General features: G+C 42.2%; 2 protein-coding genes across 2 annotated transcripts; both read left to right on the top strand.

Moving 5' to 3' along the window:
• Positions 1 to 221: 221 nt before the first annotated feature.
• Positions 222 to 12,433, top strand: LOC124139841. Its single transcript, XM_046507215.2, has 5 exons — positions 222 to 624; positions 4,646 to 4,825; positions 5,127 to 5,390; positions 10,122 to 10,372; positions 11,062 to 12,433. Exons 1-5 carry the CDS (start codon positions 299 to 301, stop codon positions 11,718 to 11,720), a joined length of 1,680 nt encoding a protein of 559 aa, XP_046363171.2. The 5' UTR covers positions 222 to 298; the 3' UTR covers positions 11,721 to 12,433.
• Positions 12,434 to 18,496: 6,063 nt separating this feature from the next.
• Positions 18,497 to 19,258, top strand: LOC124139859 (mitogen-activated protein kinase kinase 4-like). The gene has a single exon (XM_046507241.2). It carries the CDS (start codon positions 18,497 to 18,499, stop codon positions 19,256 to 19,258), a length of 762 nt encoding a protein of 253 aa, XP_046363197.2.
• Positions 19,259 to 19,428: the final 170 nt, after the last annotated feature.

The following is a 19,428-nucleotide window of genomic DNA, read 5'->3' as shown; positions in this document are numbered from 1 at the left end:
TCCAAGGTCCAACTTTGGCCAAAAACGAGAACATTCAAGTGAACGCTAGTTCATAGCTTTCGTGACAGCTTTAACTACGGATTCCATAAATATTAATTTCCAGAACGTTCTTAGATGTATCAACAAATAGTAACAGGCGCCCAGCGAAACGTCTGTTGACATGTATACACTCCGCCCCTAGTTCTACATCCGCCCATAGTTTAAGTAGGGTAAGAGCAAGTAGATTGCTCTTCTGTCTATATAACGAATATAGCCGGCGCCAGTGGTGTTTTGCAACAAATCTGACTTCACCGACAGCATGGGTTTGATGCGTTTCATTTTCAAACAAATAGTTTTCATACTTTTGTATGGTATATTTCGTCAGGAAGTGTCGTCTGTTATCACTGAAGAGCAGACGAGATCTATTGAAGCTTTTGTATCGGAGTACATGGCATGCAAGGGCGTGTCTGGCCTAGGTATTGGGATCGTCAAGGAGGATGCGGTGGTTGCGAGAGGATTCGGAGTAGAGGATGTTGACAAGCAGAGGAACGTTACAGCAGATGGAACTCTGTTTGCCATTGGTTCTACGACGAAGGGATTCACGGCAGTAGTCTTGGCTATTGCCATGGAGGAAACGCAAGGAAGGCAAGTTAAACACAGTGTATGCCTGCATATGTGTGTTGCTCAGATGGTATGCATATACGTGCATGTTGCACACATGGTATGCATGCATATGTATGTCACACACATGGTATGCATGCATATGTATGTCACACAGATTGTAAGCATGCATATGTATGTCACACATGGTATGCATGCATATGCATGTCACACAGATGGTTTGCGTACATATGTATCTCACATAGATGGTATGCATGCATATGTATGTTGAATTGGTGGTATGCGTGCATATGTATCTTGATTAGGTGGTATGGGTGCATATGTATGTTGATTAGGTGTTATGAGTGCATATGTATATTGATTAGGTGTTATGCGTGCATATGTATATAGATTAGGTGTTATGCGTGCATATGTATATAGAATAGGTGTTATGCGTGCATATGTATGTTGATTAGGTGGTATGGGTGCATATGTATATAGATAAGGTGTTATGCGTGCATATGTATATAGATTAGGTGTTATGCGTGCATATGTATATAGATTAGGTGGTATGCGTGCATATGTATGTTGATTAGGTGGTATGGGTGCATATGTATATAGATTAGGTGTTATGCGTGCATATGTATGTTGATTAGGTGGTATGCGTGCATATGTATGTTGATCAGGTGGTATGCGTGCATATGTATGTTGATTAGGTGGTATGCGTGCATATGTATATTGATCAGGGGGTATGCGTGCATATGTATGTTGATTAGGTGGTATGCGTGCATATGTATATTGATCAGGTGGTATGCGTGCATATGTATGTTGATTAGGTGGTATGCGTGCATATGTATATTGTTCAGGTGGAATGCGTGCATATGTATGTTGATTAGGTGGTATGCGTGCATATGTATATTGATCAGGTGGTATGCGTGCATATGTATGTTGATTAGGTGGTATGCGTGCATATGTATATTGTTCAGGTGGTATGCGTGCATATGTATGTTGATTAGGTGGTATGCGTGCATATGTATATTGATCAGGTGGTATGCGTGCATATGTATGTTGATAAGGTGGTATGCGTGCATATGTATATTGATCAGGTGGTATGCGGGCATATGTATGTTGATTAGGTGGTATGCGTGCATATGTATATTGATCAGGTGGTATGCGTTCATATGTATGTTGATTAGGTGGTATGCGTGCATATGTATATTGTTCAGGTGGTATGCGTGCATATGTATGTTGATTAGGTGGTATGTGTGCATACAAGCCGTGGCGGTATGATGACACACACACACTCAGCCAGATCACACATTGTGACCATCCGATCCACAGAAGTGTGAGTGACGGGACAGCCTGCTGAACACTCGTCCATTCTGGTACACAGTGCGGAACATGTTCGGTGTATCTCCCGAAATAATATAATGCTGAAATATTGGTAAAGGAGCTGCAGGGGCTACTGTCTCGGGGTGTAAAGTGTGACAGATTAAACATGTCGGCTAGCTAATTGACTACTGACACCCAAATATAGTGGGTGTACTGCTATGCTTTTGAAATATATATACATGTGCATGAATCACTCGGGTGCTGAGTCTCCACAATCTTGGTCAGAGTGCACATTGCAGACATGGACATGTGTATAGCCGCCAGTTCCCAAACCATTAACCATTAAATACATATTGCATGTAATACCATGTCATTTGGTTGGCAAACCGTCAATTCTTTTTAGGTCGATGTTCCATAAACCGAACAAAGATAGTCACGCCTGCTAACGGACTACTGTTTCCTGATTGGCTGATAATAGAGTGGGTAGGGCTTGTGTTGCACAATTTCGCTGAAATATTATATCACTGACTTCGAATCGTTGTCTACAGTGTTTGGTTTAAATTATTAACTGAAGTTATTATTTTTGACGAATATATTTAAAAGATTTTACTTCCATGTTTGCTTTATGTAGGTATAACATAATGAAAAACATAATAAAATTCGTAAACGCATCGAATATTTCGATTGAAATTGTATGGTTTCAAAAGTCAATGAGTGAATATATACGAATGAGTGAATATCCGATTCTGGCCAAGACAATCCAGTGACTGGTATTATGAGCAACGTTGTCGTTGTCAAGCTTGACCACACGATCCTGAGTCACACGTTATTTTGAAGGTTATCTTTCTGCTTCGAAATGGCACATCGGAGTTCAGCATAACCACAAACATACGCGAGTAAGTTTCAGAATGCATCTTTAACTGATGATTTACTCACATTTCATAATCATTCAATCTTCCCAAACCGACACTATTTGCCTGCTAACGCAGATTGCATCGGCGAGTGTGGCGTAATGCTCCATCATATGGATGGGGCTAATACGCTGAGGGTTGCGTTTTGGTGTGTGTGTGTGTGTGTGTGTGTGTGTGTGTGTGTGTGTGTGTCCCTTCGGACTGAATATAACGTTGCAAAGTGGGAGCAAGTCTTTGAAAATTGAAATTCATTCGAACAAATACAATTGAAAACCTCCAACGTTTATTGCAACCATTGTACATCAGTTGCGATAGTGTCGAGACAAATACACTTTTAAAAAAATGAGATGCACAGGTAGTATGTAGTTCATTTAACCTGACTAAACAAAGAATCCGGTATATAAATTGGCTATATGTTATTGGAAAATGTTGGTGGCCTGGTATTCGACAAACGGTGCGTCAAAACGCAGCCATTGTCGATTTGCAGTGTCTTAAACGGCATTCTTTTCACACTTAATCAAAAATATCATGGAGAAAAACAGTAAAGCAAAATGCATATGCAAGTTATGGCATTCGTAACTCGTGGTAGTGGCTACAAAAAGGCAAGCATAAGCCAATAATTTGTCATTCATTTGTCAACATTTTTCAAGTTCGAAAATGCCGAGACTCAGCGTTGCCGATCGAAACATCGCCATAGGACGTATCCAAAGAGGGGAATCACAGCCTTCTGTTGCACGCAATTTCAACGTCCACCACAGAACCATTTGCCGCCTTTGTGACCGATACACACAGTTCAATTCCACTGTAGACCGGCCGACCAAGAGCTACCACCCTTGCACAGGGTCGCTACATTCGACCACCTTCGCGAGGCTGGAATCCGACCCAGAAGACCAGTTATCGTCCCTGTTTTGCAACAGATCCATCGATAGCGACGCTTGCGTTGGTGCCATACCTTACAGCCTTGGAATTTGGAATTCAGCGATGAATCACATTTTCTTCTTCACCGGCGAGATGGAAGACAACGTGTTTATCGTCGTTGAAATGAGCGTTTTGCCCCACATTGTGAACGTGAATTCGACAAATTCGGTGGCGGTAGTGTCATGGCATGGGGGGGGGGGGGGGCATATCCTACACCACGAGATCTGACTTGGTTGTGGTTCAGGAAAATTTGACAGCAAATCGCTATATGAATGAAATGCTTCAACCTCACCTTCTTCCAATTATTGACCGCCAGAGGGAGCTGTTTCAACAGGACAAGGCTCCGCCGCACACAGCTCGTGTCACGGTAGACTACCTTCATATTGCCAACATGAACGGCTTGCTCTGGCCGTCGAGATCTCCAGATCTCAACCCAATCGAACACCTCTGGGATGAATGAACTCGATCGACGTGTACGTCAACGTCCGAACACGCTGCAGACATTCCCACAACTGGCAAACGCGTTACAAGCAGAATGGCGCAGAATTTTGCAGGACAGAATTCGTATAGTTATCCAATCAGTGTCGAGGAGATGCAGAGTCGTGATTGCTGCCCGGGGCGGTCACACGAGATACTGAGTTAGGCGCAACCTTGTGGCCTTATGTGACATGACAATAAACAGTTTTCAACGCCTTTCTACAACGACAACATGTGACTATCGAACACCAAAATTTCATATTTGTATGTAGGATATTAAATCAAATATATCGACTTTATCAGGTACAAAAGAAATTCCTAAAAATCTACCTGTGCGTTTTATATTTTTGAAGAGTGTACGTGTGCGGTCGTAGCTCCATTGTAGTCACCATGCATAGCTTCCAACCATTACTGGTGTTCTTCTTCAGGTTGACGTGGGACTCAAAAGTCGCTGATGTTTTGGGCGAAGACTTTCGGTTTATAGATGAAGAGAGAACCAAACTGACAACTATAAAGGACTTGCTAGCTCACCGAACTGGTCTGATGGGCCCCGGCGTGGCTTTGTTCTACAAGTACGACAGCACCTATACTCGCGCTGATCTAGCAAGGTTTGTTTGTTTGCTTATTTAACGCCGCACTCAGCAATATGCCAGCTTTATGACGTCGGTCTGTAAATAATCGAGGCTTGACCAGACAATCCAGTGATTGATATCATGAGCATCGATCCACGCATTTGGCATACACAAAACGGCAAAAGGTACAAACATAGGAAGAATCACTGAAAAGAGTCGCAAACCATCCATGAACGCTTACAAATAACAGTTTTCAGAAAGTGCAAAGATTTACCGAAAAAAAACCTAAAATGTATGTCTGCTTTTACTGGTTCCAGTGTTTGCTTATTGTCTGTAGGGATATTCGCTATCTGGAAGAGAAGGTGGGTTTTAGGGATCGCTGGGTGTACAACAACTTCATTGTGACCTTAGCTGGTCACGTGGCCGAGGTCATCACAGAGAAAACATGGGAAGAACTTCTCCAGCTGACTATCTTTGACCCTTTAAACATGACCAGCTCGGGGGTGCTCGGGACGCCCATCCTCGAGTCACCAGGACGGTTTACACCCGGGTACTACAAGAAGGTTGGGAGCGTCTTGCAGACTCCTCGCCATGCGTACAGGTGAGTGAATGTGGTTGTCCACCGCTAGACCTGCCATATAACACGGGCTGTACATAATCCGGGGCAGACAAATCAGTGGAGATCAATACATGGCGACGATCGACTGTTAGTGAGATAGTATCATAATTATACGGACACAAATGGGGTGCAGGGATGCATGTTGACGTATACACCAAACTGTTGTAGTTAACGGAATCATTTGGTGACATGGGTGCAACAAAAGCAACAATTTGGTGGCTAACAAACGTAAAAACATTTTTCTTATTATTTCCGTTTAATAATTCTTTTTAGGCACCCACCCACCAGACCATGTCCTCAGCAAGCAATAATAAACATGCTTCTTTCATCGGAAATATACGTTTTGCAATACTGTAACTCTGTATGAAAGTGGATCTACAATACTGGGAGTAACATGCAACCAGTCGCCATCATGACTGACGTTTCATCCGTTCTACAATACTAATTCTCTGTCGTTACAAAGGCTTATTATGTACATATGATTCAACATTCTAAACAGTACACAACCTTCCATGGATATTCCTCATATGCAGGACATACGAAATGTTTTGTCTTTCGGAGACATTTGTGACACAAAGTCTGTATAATACATGTATCAAGTGTAGAGGTGTCCTCCCTGCACTGTGTTTGTGATTCACAAATTACTCTGTGCTCACTTTCCTTTCATAGGCAGTATTTATGTTCAAACGCATACACATGTACATGCAGACATGCCAATGAGAACAGAGGTATGAACTCAGCACTAATACCTTCTATCATATATACAAGTAAACATAAGCTGAGCATGATAGAGCAATACAATACACTGCCTCATGCATTCATGCTTGCTTTCTTTTATTTATGCTTATGCGAGCATGCATTCATCACATGCATACTCGCTTAGCCTTACCTCTTATATCACAAATAAGTTCAACTATTATAACTAAAATTACCAATATTACTTTTTAGCTTAATGTGTATACATGATTTAATGAAATTAGGATACTTGTGTGGTTTTCTAAAGCCTAATAATCACGAATCCACATTCCGTGTAGTCGTGTCTAAAACACATATATCCAAATACAAACAATATATACAATATTGCAAATACAATTAATTAACAAAATCCTCAATCCGATAATATAATACTAACCCTTGAATTTGATCCAAAGTTCCCAAAAGAATCACAAGCCAGAATATAGATATGTGTACTAGTATATGTTTATCCTTCGAAGACTATATGTGGAGTGACCACATACTAGTAACTTCTAAGGTGTCCAGTATACAGCTCGGCTGACAACCCAAACTAGCCATACAGATTAGGCAGTGACTGATAGTGTAATGTTTAAGGTAGGCTGAGCAATAAAATAAGATGACTAATACTGCATTTAATTATGTACATGACTTATACTTAAAATCTAAAATACAAGAAATAAACAAAAAGCATGTATGTGTGATAATACAATGTTAAATTTTTAGTCGTAAATCAGGACTTCTTCGTTCTTTCTTCATAACATAATATTTTTTTCAATTTATGTTTATCACAATGACATAAAGTAAAATCTCATGGGAATATACAACTTTGTAGATTTGGATAGATCGCAATATCGTTAATGCAAATGTCATATTCAAAACATCGAAAACGCCGCTTAAATAAGGTTTATATGCATTTTGTCTTGTCTATCAATTTCAAAGGCTGGAACGAAAATACGGCGCAGGCGGAGCTTATACATACTCAATATGTATGGCCTTGTTGGGGTAAATTACCTCCAAAATTACACGCTTGGTCGCACAAGCTACATACATACTACTATATAAGTCCAGTTACCACTGTGGAAAATGGCCGTTTATAGTCCGTTGACTCCCTGGCTTCGGGAAGATGCATATATTCTAACAGAAACAATAACATGTATATGTAAAACGGTCAAGACAACATTTAACGTCGGCGATACATGGTTAAAACGGTTTTACAAAGTTTATGAATAGTGTCTGACGTATTTAAATAGTACATGAACCTTTCGACTGGTGAGGAGTTGTTAAAAGATGGGATCATGTCATTCTACTTCATTTCCGTAAACATGTCACACAGTAAGTAAGTGTACATATCACATTCAATGAGGAAATGCATATGTACAACAACAACTAATGAAACGATCGCGTACTTTCTGTACCCAGCTGGTGGAAAGACCCAATCAGCTTACAGGCCTTGTCCGCCATGCTAATTAAGTCGTTTGGGTTGTTACAAAATACAGACCTCAAAATGCGTACTTTTAATATGTGCATTCTCTAATACCACCCAGTCGTTTTTTTCCTGAGTGCCATAGGATCTACACACGATCTCATTAAAACCTGTCATTTTACTCCTTTACGATACCTCTGCACAACACCTCCACGGAAGTTCGCGTCAAGTAAATCTTGAGCAAACTGACCGTCATATCTGAATGAAAGATGCATGGATTCTTGAGCCAATCCGATTTCAGCTCTCTAAACGATTTCTCTACCACTCCGATTCAGAAATTTTGATTTGTACAAAATGAAAACCCTCTAATAACTCAAATATTGCTTCGATGGAACTCCTGTTTCAGTGTAGTTGCTAGAAACGATTTGGTGTTTAAATATCCGCAACAATTATAGCGCGTTCTTAATTATCTACATTCGGAGCTGGAGCCGAGGATTTAGAAGCCGACGCTGACTGGCTGATTAGCGAAGCCCACCAACGCGGCCTCCGGTGGAGCTGTCCTGTGATCTTCACGCAGAGAAATACTGCATCGGGGGTGAAGATCTGGTTTTAATCAGGTTGCATCTGCACTCGAAAAGGTGCATTAGCGAGGGAACATTTGTGTTTTGTATATGGTTCAACCTGTCTTTCTTCATACCGATTATTTTTCCAATCAGGAACATAAACTAATACCCCGTTCACATGCACCTATATACATATGCGTTACATTTGCATACCTGTGTAAATATACACACGTGAGTATACGTCGTGTGAACGCATGCATTACGCATGTGTGTATATTTATGTCCGGAGCAGGTGCAAATGTAAATTTACACAAGTGCAAATTTACACTGTGTGGATATGTTGTCACGTGAACGTTTATGCCAACACCAGAGGATGATCTAATTAACACAGAAGAAGAAGAAGACGAAGAATGACATTTTTATTTAAGTGTCACGCATTGTACAGCATAAAATTGCTACGTAGCTCGGGAAGATGTGTTCAATGCCCGGCCAGTATGACCAATGAGTCACTAAAGTCATTAAAATAAGTAAAACATTTATAGATTGAAAGAAAACACTATAAGCAAGTAAAAGAAGAAAAACAAAACAAAAAAACAAAAACAAGAAAAACATCCGTTAAGGCACACCCAGTCCCCAGATTGTACAGATTAAATCAAACACATTTTGCTACATGATTATTGTAAGTTAACTCTCTTCTCATTCGATTTTGACTGGCAAACAACCTTTTCGTGTTGAAAGTTGTGAACAGACTGATGAATACCTGTGCCTATCTTCATTTACATACCATATCTATATTTATTTACCTTAGTGAACGGGGTATTATAAGGTTGGCTCTGGCAATGTTGCCGAAATTTAGAGTATAGTGCAGCTGAATCTGACAATCCGACATCTAACTGACAGAGGCATCTTTTGATTTGGGAGTGGGGCCTTGTGGTTAAAGAGTTCGTTCGTCACCCCAAGACCCGGGTTTGATTCCCGACATGGGTACAATGCGTGAAGCCCATTTCTGGTGTCCCCCGCCGTGATATTGCTGGAATATTGCTAAAAGCGGCGTAAAAGACCCGGGTTCGATTCCCGACATGGGTACAATGCGTGAAGCCCATTTCTGGTGTCCCCCGCCGTGATATTGCTGGAATATTGCTAAAAGCGGCGTAAAAGACCCGGGTCCGATTCCCGACATGGGTACAATGCGTGAAGCCCATTTCTGGTGTCCCCCGCCGTGATATTGCTGGAATATTGCTAAAAGCGGCGTAAAAGACCCGGGTTCGATTCCCGACATGGGTACAATGCGTGAAGCCCATTTCTGGTGTCCCCCGCCGTGATATTGCTGGAATATTGCTAAAAGCGGCGTAAAAGACCCGGGTTCGATTCCCGACATGGGTACAATGTGTGAAGCCCATTTCTGGTGTCCCCCGCCGTGATATTGGTGAAATTTGCTAAAAGCGGCGTAAAAGACCCGGGTTCGATTCCCGACATGGGTACAATGCGTGAATCCCATTTCTGGTGTCCCCCGCCGTGATATTGCTGGAATATTGCTAAAAGCGGCGTAAAAGAATACTCACTCACTTTGATTGGGTTAGGTGGTCACAGTTATCGATTTGGGGTTATGACAGATCCCCAGCAACCTATGCTTGTCCTAGGAGACAATGGATGGGGTTATGACAGATCCCCAGCAACCTATGCTTGTCCTAGGAGACAATGGATGGGGTTATGACAGATCCCCAGCAACCTATGCTTGTCCTAGGAGACAATGGATGGGGTTATGACAGATCCCCAGCAACCTATGCTTGTCCTAGGAGACAATGGATCAGAGGGTCAGGCACGTTGACTTCATCTAATCGACCCCCCACTGCGGCGAAAACAAACAAACGTCATATAAAAGTGTTGTCAAAGGTATCGAATGTGCTTGGGTAAAATATTTGTTTTAAAGTAATGACATTGACAGTGTCATTGCTTGTTCACTGTAAACATTTTCGTCATTTCTATGTACAGCATCCACCCTCTGGAGCCTGCAGGAGGTATTGTAGCTACGGTCGATGACATGGTGAAATGGTTACAATTCCTCACAGCTGACGGCAGGACTGAGGAAGGGAGACAACTGCTGTCAGCGCCAATGATGAAGTCCATGTTTGATGTGCACATGTTTGTCCCTGGTGACGACAACCTTGTCAGCATGCCTACGTTCCCAGTAGCACATCTACATCGAGGCTATGGACTGTCTTGGGACATAGGAAACTATAGAGGTATTTAGTATAAGGCGGCCTACGCTTTTACAATGAATGAAAATGTTCTGATATATATACGCCATTCTACTGCATTAAAGCAAAGGGGAGGAGGGTTATATGGGGTTTAACGTCGCGTCCAAGATTATTGCACTTATATAGCAACGTGCATGAACGTGTATGTGTGTGTGTGGCTGCTTGTACTAGTCCGGACTAAAGCCGATTGTATAGTGCACACTGAGATACCATGCCGCAGTTTATTGACATGAATACCCCACTCAGACACAGTATACTGACTCCGAGACGACCAGTCCTTGTTTAAGCCCGTTAATGCCGAGCGCCAGGCAGGGTAACAACAAGTATAATCTTTTAACGTCTCTTGGTATGACGCGGCCTGGGATCAAACCCAGGACCCTCCGCTCTCAGGGCGGACGCTCTACCACGGAGGCGGTCTCACATTAAAGCAATGGTTTGGCTGGATTTTCAAATGATTGCTAGGCATAAGCTGTTAAGGAATGTCAAGGAGTGTTAAAAAACAATTATTCACAGACCAGACCAACTGATTCAAAGAATCAGCGTTTTGGGCACTGCTGGAATATTGCCCACAGCGTCGTACAAACCCCACGCTCATTCAAGCATTCGCGGGTCCGTAGGAAAGATCTGATTATAAATACATTGCAAGTTAATGTTCCATGTCATTGCTGTTCCAGGTTTCCAGTTTCTGTGGCACGCTGGTCTTATTGGCGCCCACGTCTCGATGGTAGCTGTGTTGCCGCAATTCAAACTTGCCCTCTTCATCTCTAGCAACACGATGACCGATCTCCAGCCGATAGTGTACTACGTGGTGGACCTACTGTCTGGGCTACCCCAGTGGCTCAACTCAACATCCGCGTGTTCTTTTCCATCACCATGGAAACAGGACTTACACAAATCGAACGAGTCAGGTTCTGAGACAGATGGGCACAAAAAAACAGGCACCCCTACCGACACCGAAATCAGAATGGAGTCGTACATAGGAAGCTACGGGCACAGAGTTTTCGGCGAGTTACAAGTTAGCCTCAATAGGTCCATACAAAAGCTATATTTATGTTATGGGGCGTTACAAGGGCCACTCGTGATTGAGGACACAAATAAACATGTATTTCAGCTTAATGGAGTTCCAAACTACGTCAGATTCAGAACAATGGTGCAAGGGAAATTTCAGAATTTTGTGTTCCTCGATGAGAGTTTGTTTTACACAAGAGGAGTGCGCCTTTCCGATCCGGTCAGCGGCAGTGTGCGTTGTTCTTATCACTGCCTCGTTCTGACAGTGCTGGCGATTTACTGGATGACAGGTGTACATGATAAATATGTGTATTGGACGCAATGATGCCAAAAGCACGACCAGGTTAAGGGTTGTGCAGACTTCTTTTGTAAACAGAAAAAAGTATATGTTTCAATGATAAAGTATTGCACTTGCATCTTGACATGTCGCCGCTGGGTTGGGGTAAACAATTTTCTCTCCCTGTTCTTGTTTTGATGAGCTGATCGCGTGAGCCGCATCTTAATCGAGTGAGAGCTAGTCGGAACTCAACACCATTGTCTCTTTATCTGTTGGTTATGGACCGGACTATAGACAGACAGAAGTAAAACAAAAACACGTCGATAGTTAGAGCATCTTAATTGCTTATTACATATAGGCTGTCTCGTTGGCCCTCGTTTACAAGTAGGGGCGGTCGGTTAGCCTGGTGGTTAAAGCGTTCGCTCGTCACGCCGAAGACCCGGGTTCGATTCCCGACATGGGTACAATGTGTGAAGCCCATTTCTGGTGTCCACCGCCGTGATATTGGTGGGATATTGCTAAAAACGGCGTAAAACCATACTCACTCACTCAATCGTTTACAAGTACATCTGTTTAAGCATGAAGGCACACTACATTTAGGCCACACATAACATATGATAAGCGATAGAAATTGGCACTCGTCCTATAGTCCTTGCCATACTGCCCAATGGTTAATGTAGTAGCAGACATTTGCCATTTGTTATGGATTTGTTATATGATATCATTATAAGGATCAGTGGATTAAACATGTTAGTTCATTATTTTTGCGTTCATGTTTCCATAAACCGAAAAATATTAGGCCACGCCCACTTAGAAACACCTGTTTCCTGATTGGCTGATAATAGAATGGGCGGGGCTTGTGTTGCATTATTGCGCTGAACGATGTCACTGATTTCCTACTGATTCGTTTTGGATGTAATTATTGTTGTCTATATTTGTATATAAGAACTGACTTCAATATGTTTTGCGTTCATGGAGATAAAAAAAAGTAAAAACTGGTGGGCACGCGGAATACACAGTTTTGCGGTTTCCACTTTTATACCTCCAGAAACGCAAAAATATCAATCCAACTTTCACCTTGGAAGGGATGTAACGTCCTTCCCAGGATTTCATGGAAAACATTCAGAGGAATTTCTGAAAATGACGTGTAGATTTCAACATGATGCGCAATCACATGAAAATAAGTCCATAGTCTCGTAGGCAGAGCGTCTGCCCGGAGAGCGGAAGGTCAGTGGTTCAATGCCGGCCGCGTCATACCAAAAGACTGCAAGAAATGGTTCTTGTTGTTCCCTGCCTGGCGCTCGGTAGAAAGGGATATAAACAAGGACTGGTTTGCCCCTGGTCAGTATACTGTGACTGAGTGGGGTATCCTTGTAAAAATGCGGCATGGTATCTCATGGTATAAAACTGGCATTAGTCTGGATTAGTACAAGCACACATACACGCATGCACACACACGCACACACCTGCATGCACGTCGCAAAAAGTGCAATAATCTTGAACGCGACATTAAACCCCATTTCACCTCACCTGGAGTTTTTACCCATACTTCCTCACTGGCTCATACGTTTTTATGAAACGTGTGCATGTGCTGAGCGCTACTCAGAAGTTAGAGCAGGACTGCTAATATCCTTTTCGCGAACACCTGGTGCCATCACTGATATTCTGTGATCCTATCATTTACACCACTGTTTTGCCTTTTACGTCCAATGGAATCTTGTTTCGACAAATGCTCGAGATTAGGTATTCTCTGGCTTGAGGATTTAAATTAACAAACCAGCTCACTTTCCGCGGTGCAATTCCCGTCTGTGCAGATCGCTTCCCAGCCATACGTCTCCCCCTCGGCACAATTTAAAGAGATACAACAAGGACTGGTCGGCTCGGCGTCAGTATACTGTGTCTGACTGGAGTAGCCATGTTAATCTGCGGCATGGTATCTCAGTGGGATAGCACTATACAATCGGCATTAGTCCGGACTAGTACAAGAAGCCTCACACACACATACACGTTCATGCACGTCGCTATATAAGTGCAATAATCTTGGACGCGAGCTAAACCTTAAGTCACCCTCCTCCTCTGTGCTTTAATGCAGTAGAATGGCGTATATATATCGGAACTTTTTCATTCATTGTAAAAGGTAGACCGCCTTATACTTAATACCTCTATAGTTTCCTATGTCCCAAGACATTCCATAGCCTCGATGTAGATGTGCTACTGGGAACGTAGGCATGCTGACAAGGTTGTCGTCACCAGGGACAAACATGTGCACGTCAAACATGGACTTCATCATTGGCGCTGACAGCAGTTGTCTCCCTTCCTCAGTCCTGCCGTCAGCTGTGAGGTAACCATTTCACCATGTCATCGACCAATCTCCTTCACAGCGCGTGACACCTTCGTTACACTCACGGTAACATAGTATAGTATAGAGCTCCGCGAACGGGTTATCGCTGTGAGGAGCTTGGTTAGAGGCTCCAGAGGATGGATGCTGTACTTGGAGATGAATACAAACAGACACACAGACGCACGCACGCACGCACGCGCACGCATACGCATGTCTGTCTTTGTATAAGTGAAATAATTTTGAACGCGAGGTGAACCCCATTTAACCTCTCCTAAACCCCCGGTAGGTAAACTTGTTCTAGGTGCACTGGCTGGGACGTCGTGGAAGATGGACGCAGACGTGTTAAAAGAAGAAGTAGCCACACATACCAGACAGCAGTTTTAGGCTTTAAGTTCTTTCCACAAAAATCCAGTTTTAAGTTGAATGTTATTTTGAGAACTACATGACACTTTAAATGCTCTAATAATAACTGTATTTGTGATGACAGTGTTGGCGCAGAGGTCAAGCATATTACATCTCGTCTGCCTATGAAGATCTAATCAAGCAGTAGGCAATTTTAATTAGGATCCAATCAGCTTGTCTCAACTGTTTAATCCTTTTAACCCTTATCCTTACTGTACATCTGGCTTCATTACTTGTGTGTTATTTGTTATTCTTACTGTACATTAGGTTCCATCTAATTATCTGTGTGTTATTTGTTATTCTTACTGTACATTAGGTTCCATCTAATCATCTGTGTGCTATTTGTTATTCTTACTGTACATTAGGTTCCATCTAATCATCTGTGTGCTATTTGTTATTCTTACTGTACATTAGGTTCCATCTAATCATCTGTGTGCTATTTGTTATTCTTACTGTACATTAGGTTCCATCTAATCATCTGTGTGCTATTTGTTATTCTTACTGTACATTAGGTTCCATCTAATCATCTGTGTGCTATTTGTTATTCTTACTGTACATTAGGTTCCATCTAATCATCTGTGTGCTATTTGTTATTCTTACTGTACATTAGGTTCCATCTAATCATCTGTGTGCTATTTGTTATTCTTACTGTACATTAGGTTCCATCTAATCATCTGTGTGCTATTTGTTATTCTTACTGTACATTAGGTTCCATCTAATCATCTGTGTGCTATTTGTTATTCTTACTGTACATTAGGTTCCAACTTATCATCTGTGTGCTATTTGTTATTCTTACTGTACATTAGGTTCCAACTTATCATCTGTGTGCTATTTGTTATCTCGTACCTGTTGTTGGTAACGTTAATCTGCTGCTTATCACAACATGAGGCCTTAGTGGAATTCTGTTTTACCTTTCGTTTCATTCACAGTACATTTAGGAGACAAGCCTACTGAAATTTGATGTAGTCCCACTTATCAGAGTTTGGAAACGAGAGCTTTATGACAATGAAATAGCCAGGCAGATTCTAAACAAGCCATTCATCACCACTCTCCCCTTTCCGTAACCTGCAAGTAGACTCGTTCCGCTATCGATGAATGTTATGTGCGAAAATACGTTAAACCAGTTAGAAGGTGTGTGTAACTTCAAGTACTCCGGTCAAAGATTCCCTTAGGGATAGGTTTTGATTTTACGTAGATCCATGTCTTGCATCTGAAACTGTACCCAACTTTTTAAATGTGTTCAGTCATACCCTGTAAATACTGTAAGTGTATTGATGTGTTAAAAATAGCATCTGGGGTATAAATATGCCATATGGGGGGAATATACGTGCATCATTAAGAAACGAGTTGAAAATTCCCTTAAATATGCACGTCAGTCGCAAAAATGGCCACGAGAGGGGCACGAGTCGCTCGTCGGCTTGTCCCGGAATAACATGAATTGGTCACGAATGGGACACGAGTCGCTATTCGGCTTGTCCCGGAATAACACGAATGAAAACAAGCGTGATGATTCACAGACTAGAGTAGTTTCCCTTCGAAAAAGGGCAATAATTCAAGCGGATGGACTGATGGATTGCAGCGAAAGGCGATCAGTCACAAGCCATAGGTCTACTTGTGTTTTAAGACATGACTTTGTACAACTGTGTTCTAAAATATAAGTTTCAGTTTGAATCTGATGTAGTAAAACATTAATCGCACATATCCCAGAAAATTGCAAAGTTTGTAATGACCGTTTGTGACGATAGAATTTAAGAATAATATCATAACGTGGTTAATACTTGTGTTTTGGGGGGTGGTAAATATCCTGTATTAGCCAAGGTTAATCAGAATACCAGGGGACCCGTGAAGATCCGGGGTAGAATAGGTCTTCAGCTAACTATGCTTGTCGTAAAAGGTGACTACGTCGTAAGAGGCGACTAACGGGATCGGATGGTCAGGCTCGCTGACTTGGTTGATGCTTGTCTTCGATCCGAATTGCGTGGATCGATCCTCATCATATTAATCACTGGATTGTCTGGTCCAGACTTGTTTATTTACTGACCGCCGTCATATAGCAGGAATAATGCTGAGTGAGGCGTTAAACAACAAACCAACCAACCTTCTCAGGGCTGAAGTATGAAGGGCTTACTTCAAGATTGTAGCTCTCAAGACTTTCTCTATAGCGTTAGAATTTGTGTTACAAATATCAAGCTTTCGTGCCTTTTGTGTTCAAATGAAACAGAATGTTCCTATTCCTGTGAATGTAAGCAGTTTACTTCACCTTCGCTTTCCACCGACGCAGACGGCCGCACATGAAGATCGAGTGACATTATCCTTCTGAAGAGTACTTTACAGTGAAGTGAAGGGAATGTTTCCATGTTTTTTCCCCAACATAATTATACTGATGCCTATTTTGAATTTGATTCTCCGTGCCATTGAGGCAGACTGATAGTGTTATTCCTATTGAGTGAAACAGTCTTCTAGATAAATATAGTACTATTAATATTCGCGTAATTTTCATAATCAGAAATGCATGTTTGCTTCCTTTAAGAGGTGAACATTAAGAAGGACAACCGCTTGGGGGTGTAAGTTGAACACTGCAATGGATTCGTGTGTGTCAGTAAATGTTGTTTTACTCCGAAATCAGCAATATTAAAGCTGTTTGTTTGTCTGTTGTTTAACCCCGCTTTAGGCAATATTCCAGCTATATGACGGTGGTCTGTAAATAACCGAGTCTGGACCAGACAATTCAGTGATCGACATCATGAGTATCGACCTACGCAAGTGGGATACGATGACATGCATGGACCAAGTCAGCGAGCCTGACCACCCAATCCCGTAAGTCGCCTCTTACGACAAGCATGGGATGCTGAAGACCTTTTCTATACCTGGATCTTCACGGCTCAGTTGATGACATAATAAAAAACGGATCAGTCGGTCACACATTGTAACCATCTGATGCTATATGGAATCTAATATTCTGGGGGTGACTTTGGTCATTCAGGTTTTATACACATGTTCACACGCTTTCATTCTGGATGGCCTAGACAAAAATCGGCGTTCTGGATAACACATTTGAAAGAAATACAATGTTTTGGCAAGAATAATTCTATATTTTGAATCGATGACTGAAAAATATTCCCTTTCAAAGGAGATGTTCCATAGCATTTTCGCACAAGAGCCCGTGACGACTCGTGTCATACCGGGTTACGGAAAGGGTCGAGTGCTGTCGAAAGAAGAGTTCGCTGATGGTAGATCGTTTTACGTCACAATCGTCTGACGTCATAGAAAGAAGACGTCACAGCAAAAGCCATCGCGCTTCGATACAAGACGTGTTTTCGTGTCAGATGTGTTTTCCGCTCAGAAATGGCAAACTCGTGGTTTCAAAAGGGATCTCTTAAGCACAACAAAAGAACTAGACTTTGGTAAGTTGTTTTTAAACATATCCTTGATAAACTTTTGATAAATCAGTCGTGTAGAAGATGAAGAAGGTAATGTTTAGAAGCACATGTGTTGAAATGTCTAAATGTACCAGTATAGATGTTACAATGTGCTGCGATCTATGGTGGATAAAGTGAGTGAGTATGTTTTACGCCGCTAATCGAAACCGGGTCTTCGGTGAGACGAGCGAACGCCTTAACCACTTTGCTACTCTAGTAAACCAGTAAACGTATTAAGATTCGCTTTGACACTTCCTATGACAGTTTCCCTGATCCCCGTACATTAGAAAGAATCACGAGATCATTTTGTTCATTAATTATGGGACGATGTGAATCTGTTTCTTTCTGTTAAATAGTACAATTGTATAACAGTGTGGTTTCCAGTATTCTTTTTCAAAGCCGATACACTTCCAAACGACTATAAACTCTCTATAAAAGTACATACATCTCGTCAAGTTTATCAATTTTTTAGACTTTGGAACAGCCTATTTTAAAACCGCCCCTTTGTTCAAACTGTTTTGGTAGTTGATCTTCATCGGATTAGGAGTAGGGGGGGGGGGGGGGGGGGGGGAGGTGTACGTCGTTGGTGTTGTTTTAATTTCAGGTTCCCAGTTAAGGTTGACTCCTTGCATTGAGGACCAACATAACGCTGCCGCGGAGTTATGGAGAAGACACCTTTGTTGCGACAACAGGAGACTCGAAAGCATTGCATTGGCCGGTTATCTTCATCATCTATCACCCGTCTGGACGTCTCGACTCCATCATCGTGGGCATGTTGGAAGCCACCACAATACGAGGATATATTCCTTGGCCGTACCATCCGTGGGTACACGTTCCAGAGTGTAATTAAGTCAGGAGGAACCGCCACCGTATATAAGGTGGAGAAAAATGGGCGGACATACGCAGCGAAAGTCTCGCTCCCAAATCAACTCCACTCGGAAACAATATCCAAGGCATGGGCTACAGAATTTAGCATTATGAGTCCGTTGAAGCACAAAAATATCATTGGAGTTTATGACCTGTTTCCCCTTCATGGACTCCATGTGATCATGATGGAGTATTTCGATGGCTGCGATTTGGCCGACTTCATTGCCTGGAACAACACATTCCAGAGACAACGAGCTTTGAAAAAGATCGCGAGGCAACTTGTTAAAGCCATCAAATACTTCCATAAGTATTATAACATTGCTCATCGGGATATCAAGCCGGCTAATGTACTGATCGGAAAAGATTTGAAAGTCAAAATAATCGACTTTGGGGGCGCGATGAAGCTGAGACCGGAAGATACATTGCTGGACCGGAAGCCGACTATAAGCACTGCGCAGTACACCCCACCAGAGGTACACGCAAGGGAACGGCGTTCATCAGGCGACATCTGCATGAAAGCTTTTGACATATGGAGCGGTAGGAGTGTTCTTATATGAAAGTTTGACAGGAAAGCGGCCCAACTTCTACAACTCCGCAATGGGAACAGACACTGTCATTACTCAGCCCGATTTCAGTGTTTTTGAAGGTCGAGACAGAAGGTTACTTTGTTTGGTTAAGAAATGTCTGGATATGAATCCAGAATCGAGAATCACGGCTACAACGGCAC

The sequence above is a fragment of the Haliotis rufescens genome, unplaced genomic scaffold (assembly GCF_023055435.1).
Source record: "Haliotis rufescens isolate VD_foot unplaced genomic scaffold, xgHalRufe1.0.p SCAF_7, whole genome shotgun sequence".
Lineage (NCBI taxonomy): Eukaryota > Metazoa > Mollusca > Gastropoda > Lepetellida > Haliotidae > Haliotis > Haliotis rufescens.
Note: the sequence above shows the minus strand (reverse complement) of the source record. Positions and strands in the feature narration are given on the sequence as shown.

Excerpts from the sequence above, each read along its gene's own strand:
- LOC124139841 (XM_046507215.2), top strand. The coding sequence starts at position 299 with ATGGGTTTGATGCGTTTCATTTTCAAACAAATAGTTTTCATACTTTTG. Across the intron at positions 625-4,645 it reads ATGGAGGAAACGCAAGGAAG|GTTGACGTGGGACTCAAAAG; the intron begins GCAAGTTAAACA and ends GTTCTTCTTCAG. Across the intron at positions 10,373-11,061 it reads GGACATAGGAAACTATAGAG|GTTTCCAGTTTCTGTGGCAC; the intron begins GTATTTAGTATA and ends TTGCTGTTCCAG.
- LOC124139859 (XM_046507241.2), top strand. The coding sequence starts at position 18,497 with ATGGAGAAGACACCTTTGTTGCGACAACAGGAGACTCGAAAGCATTGC.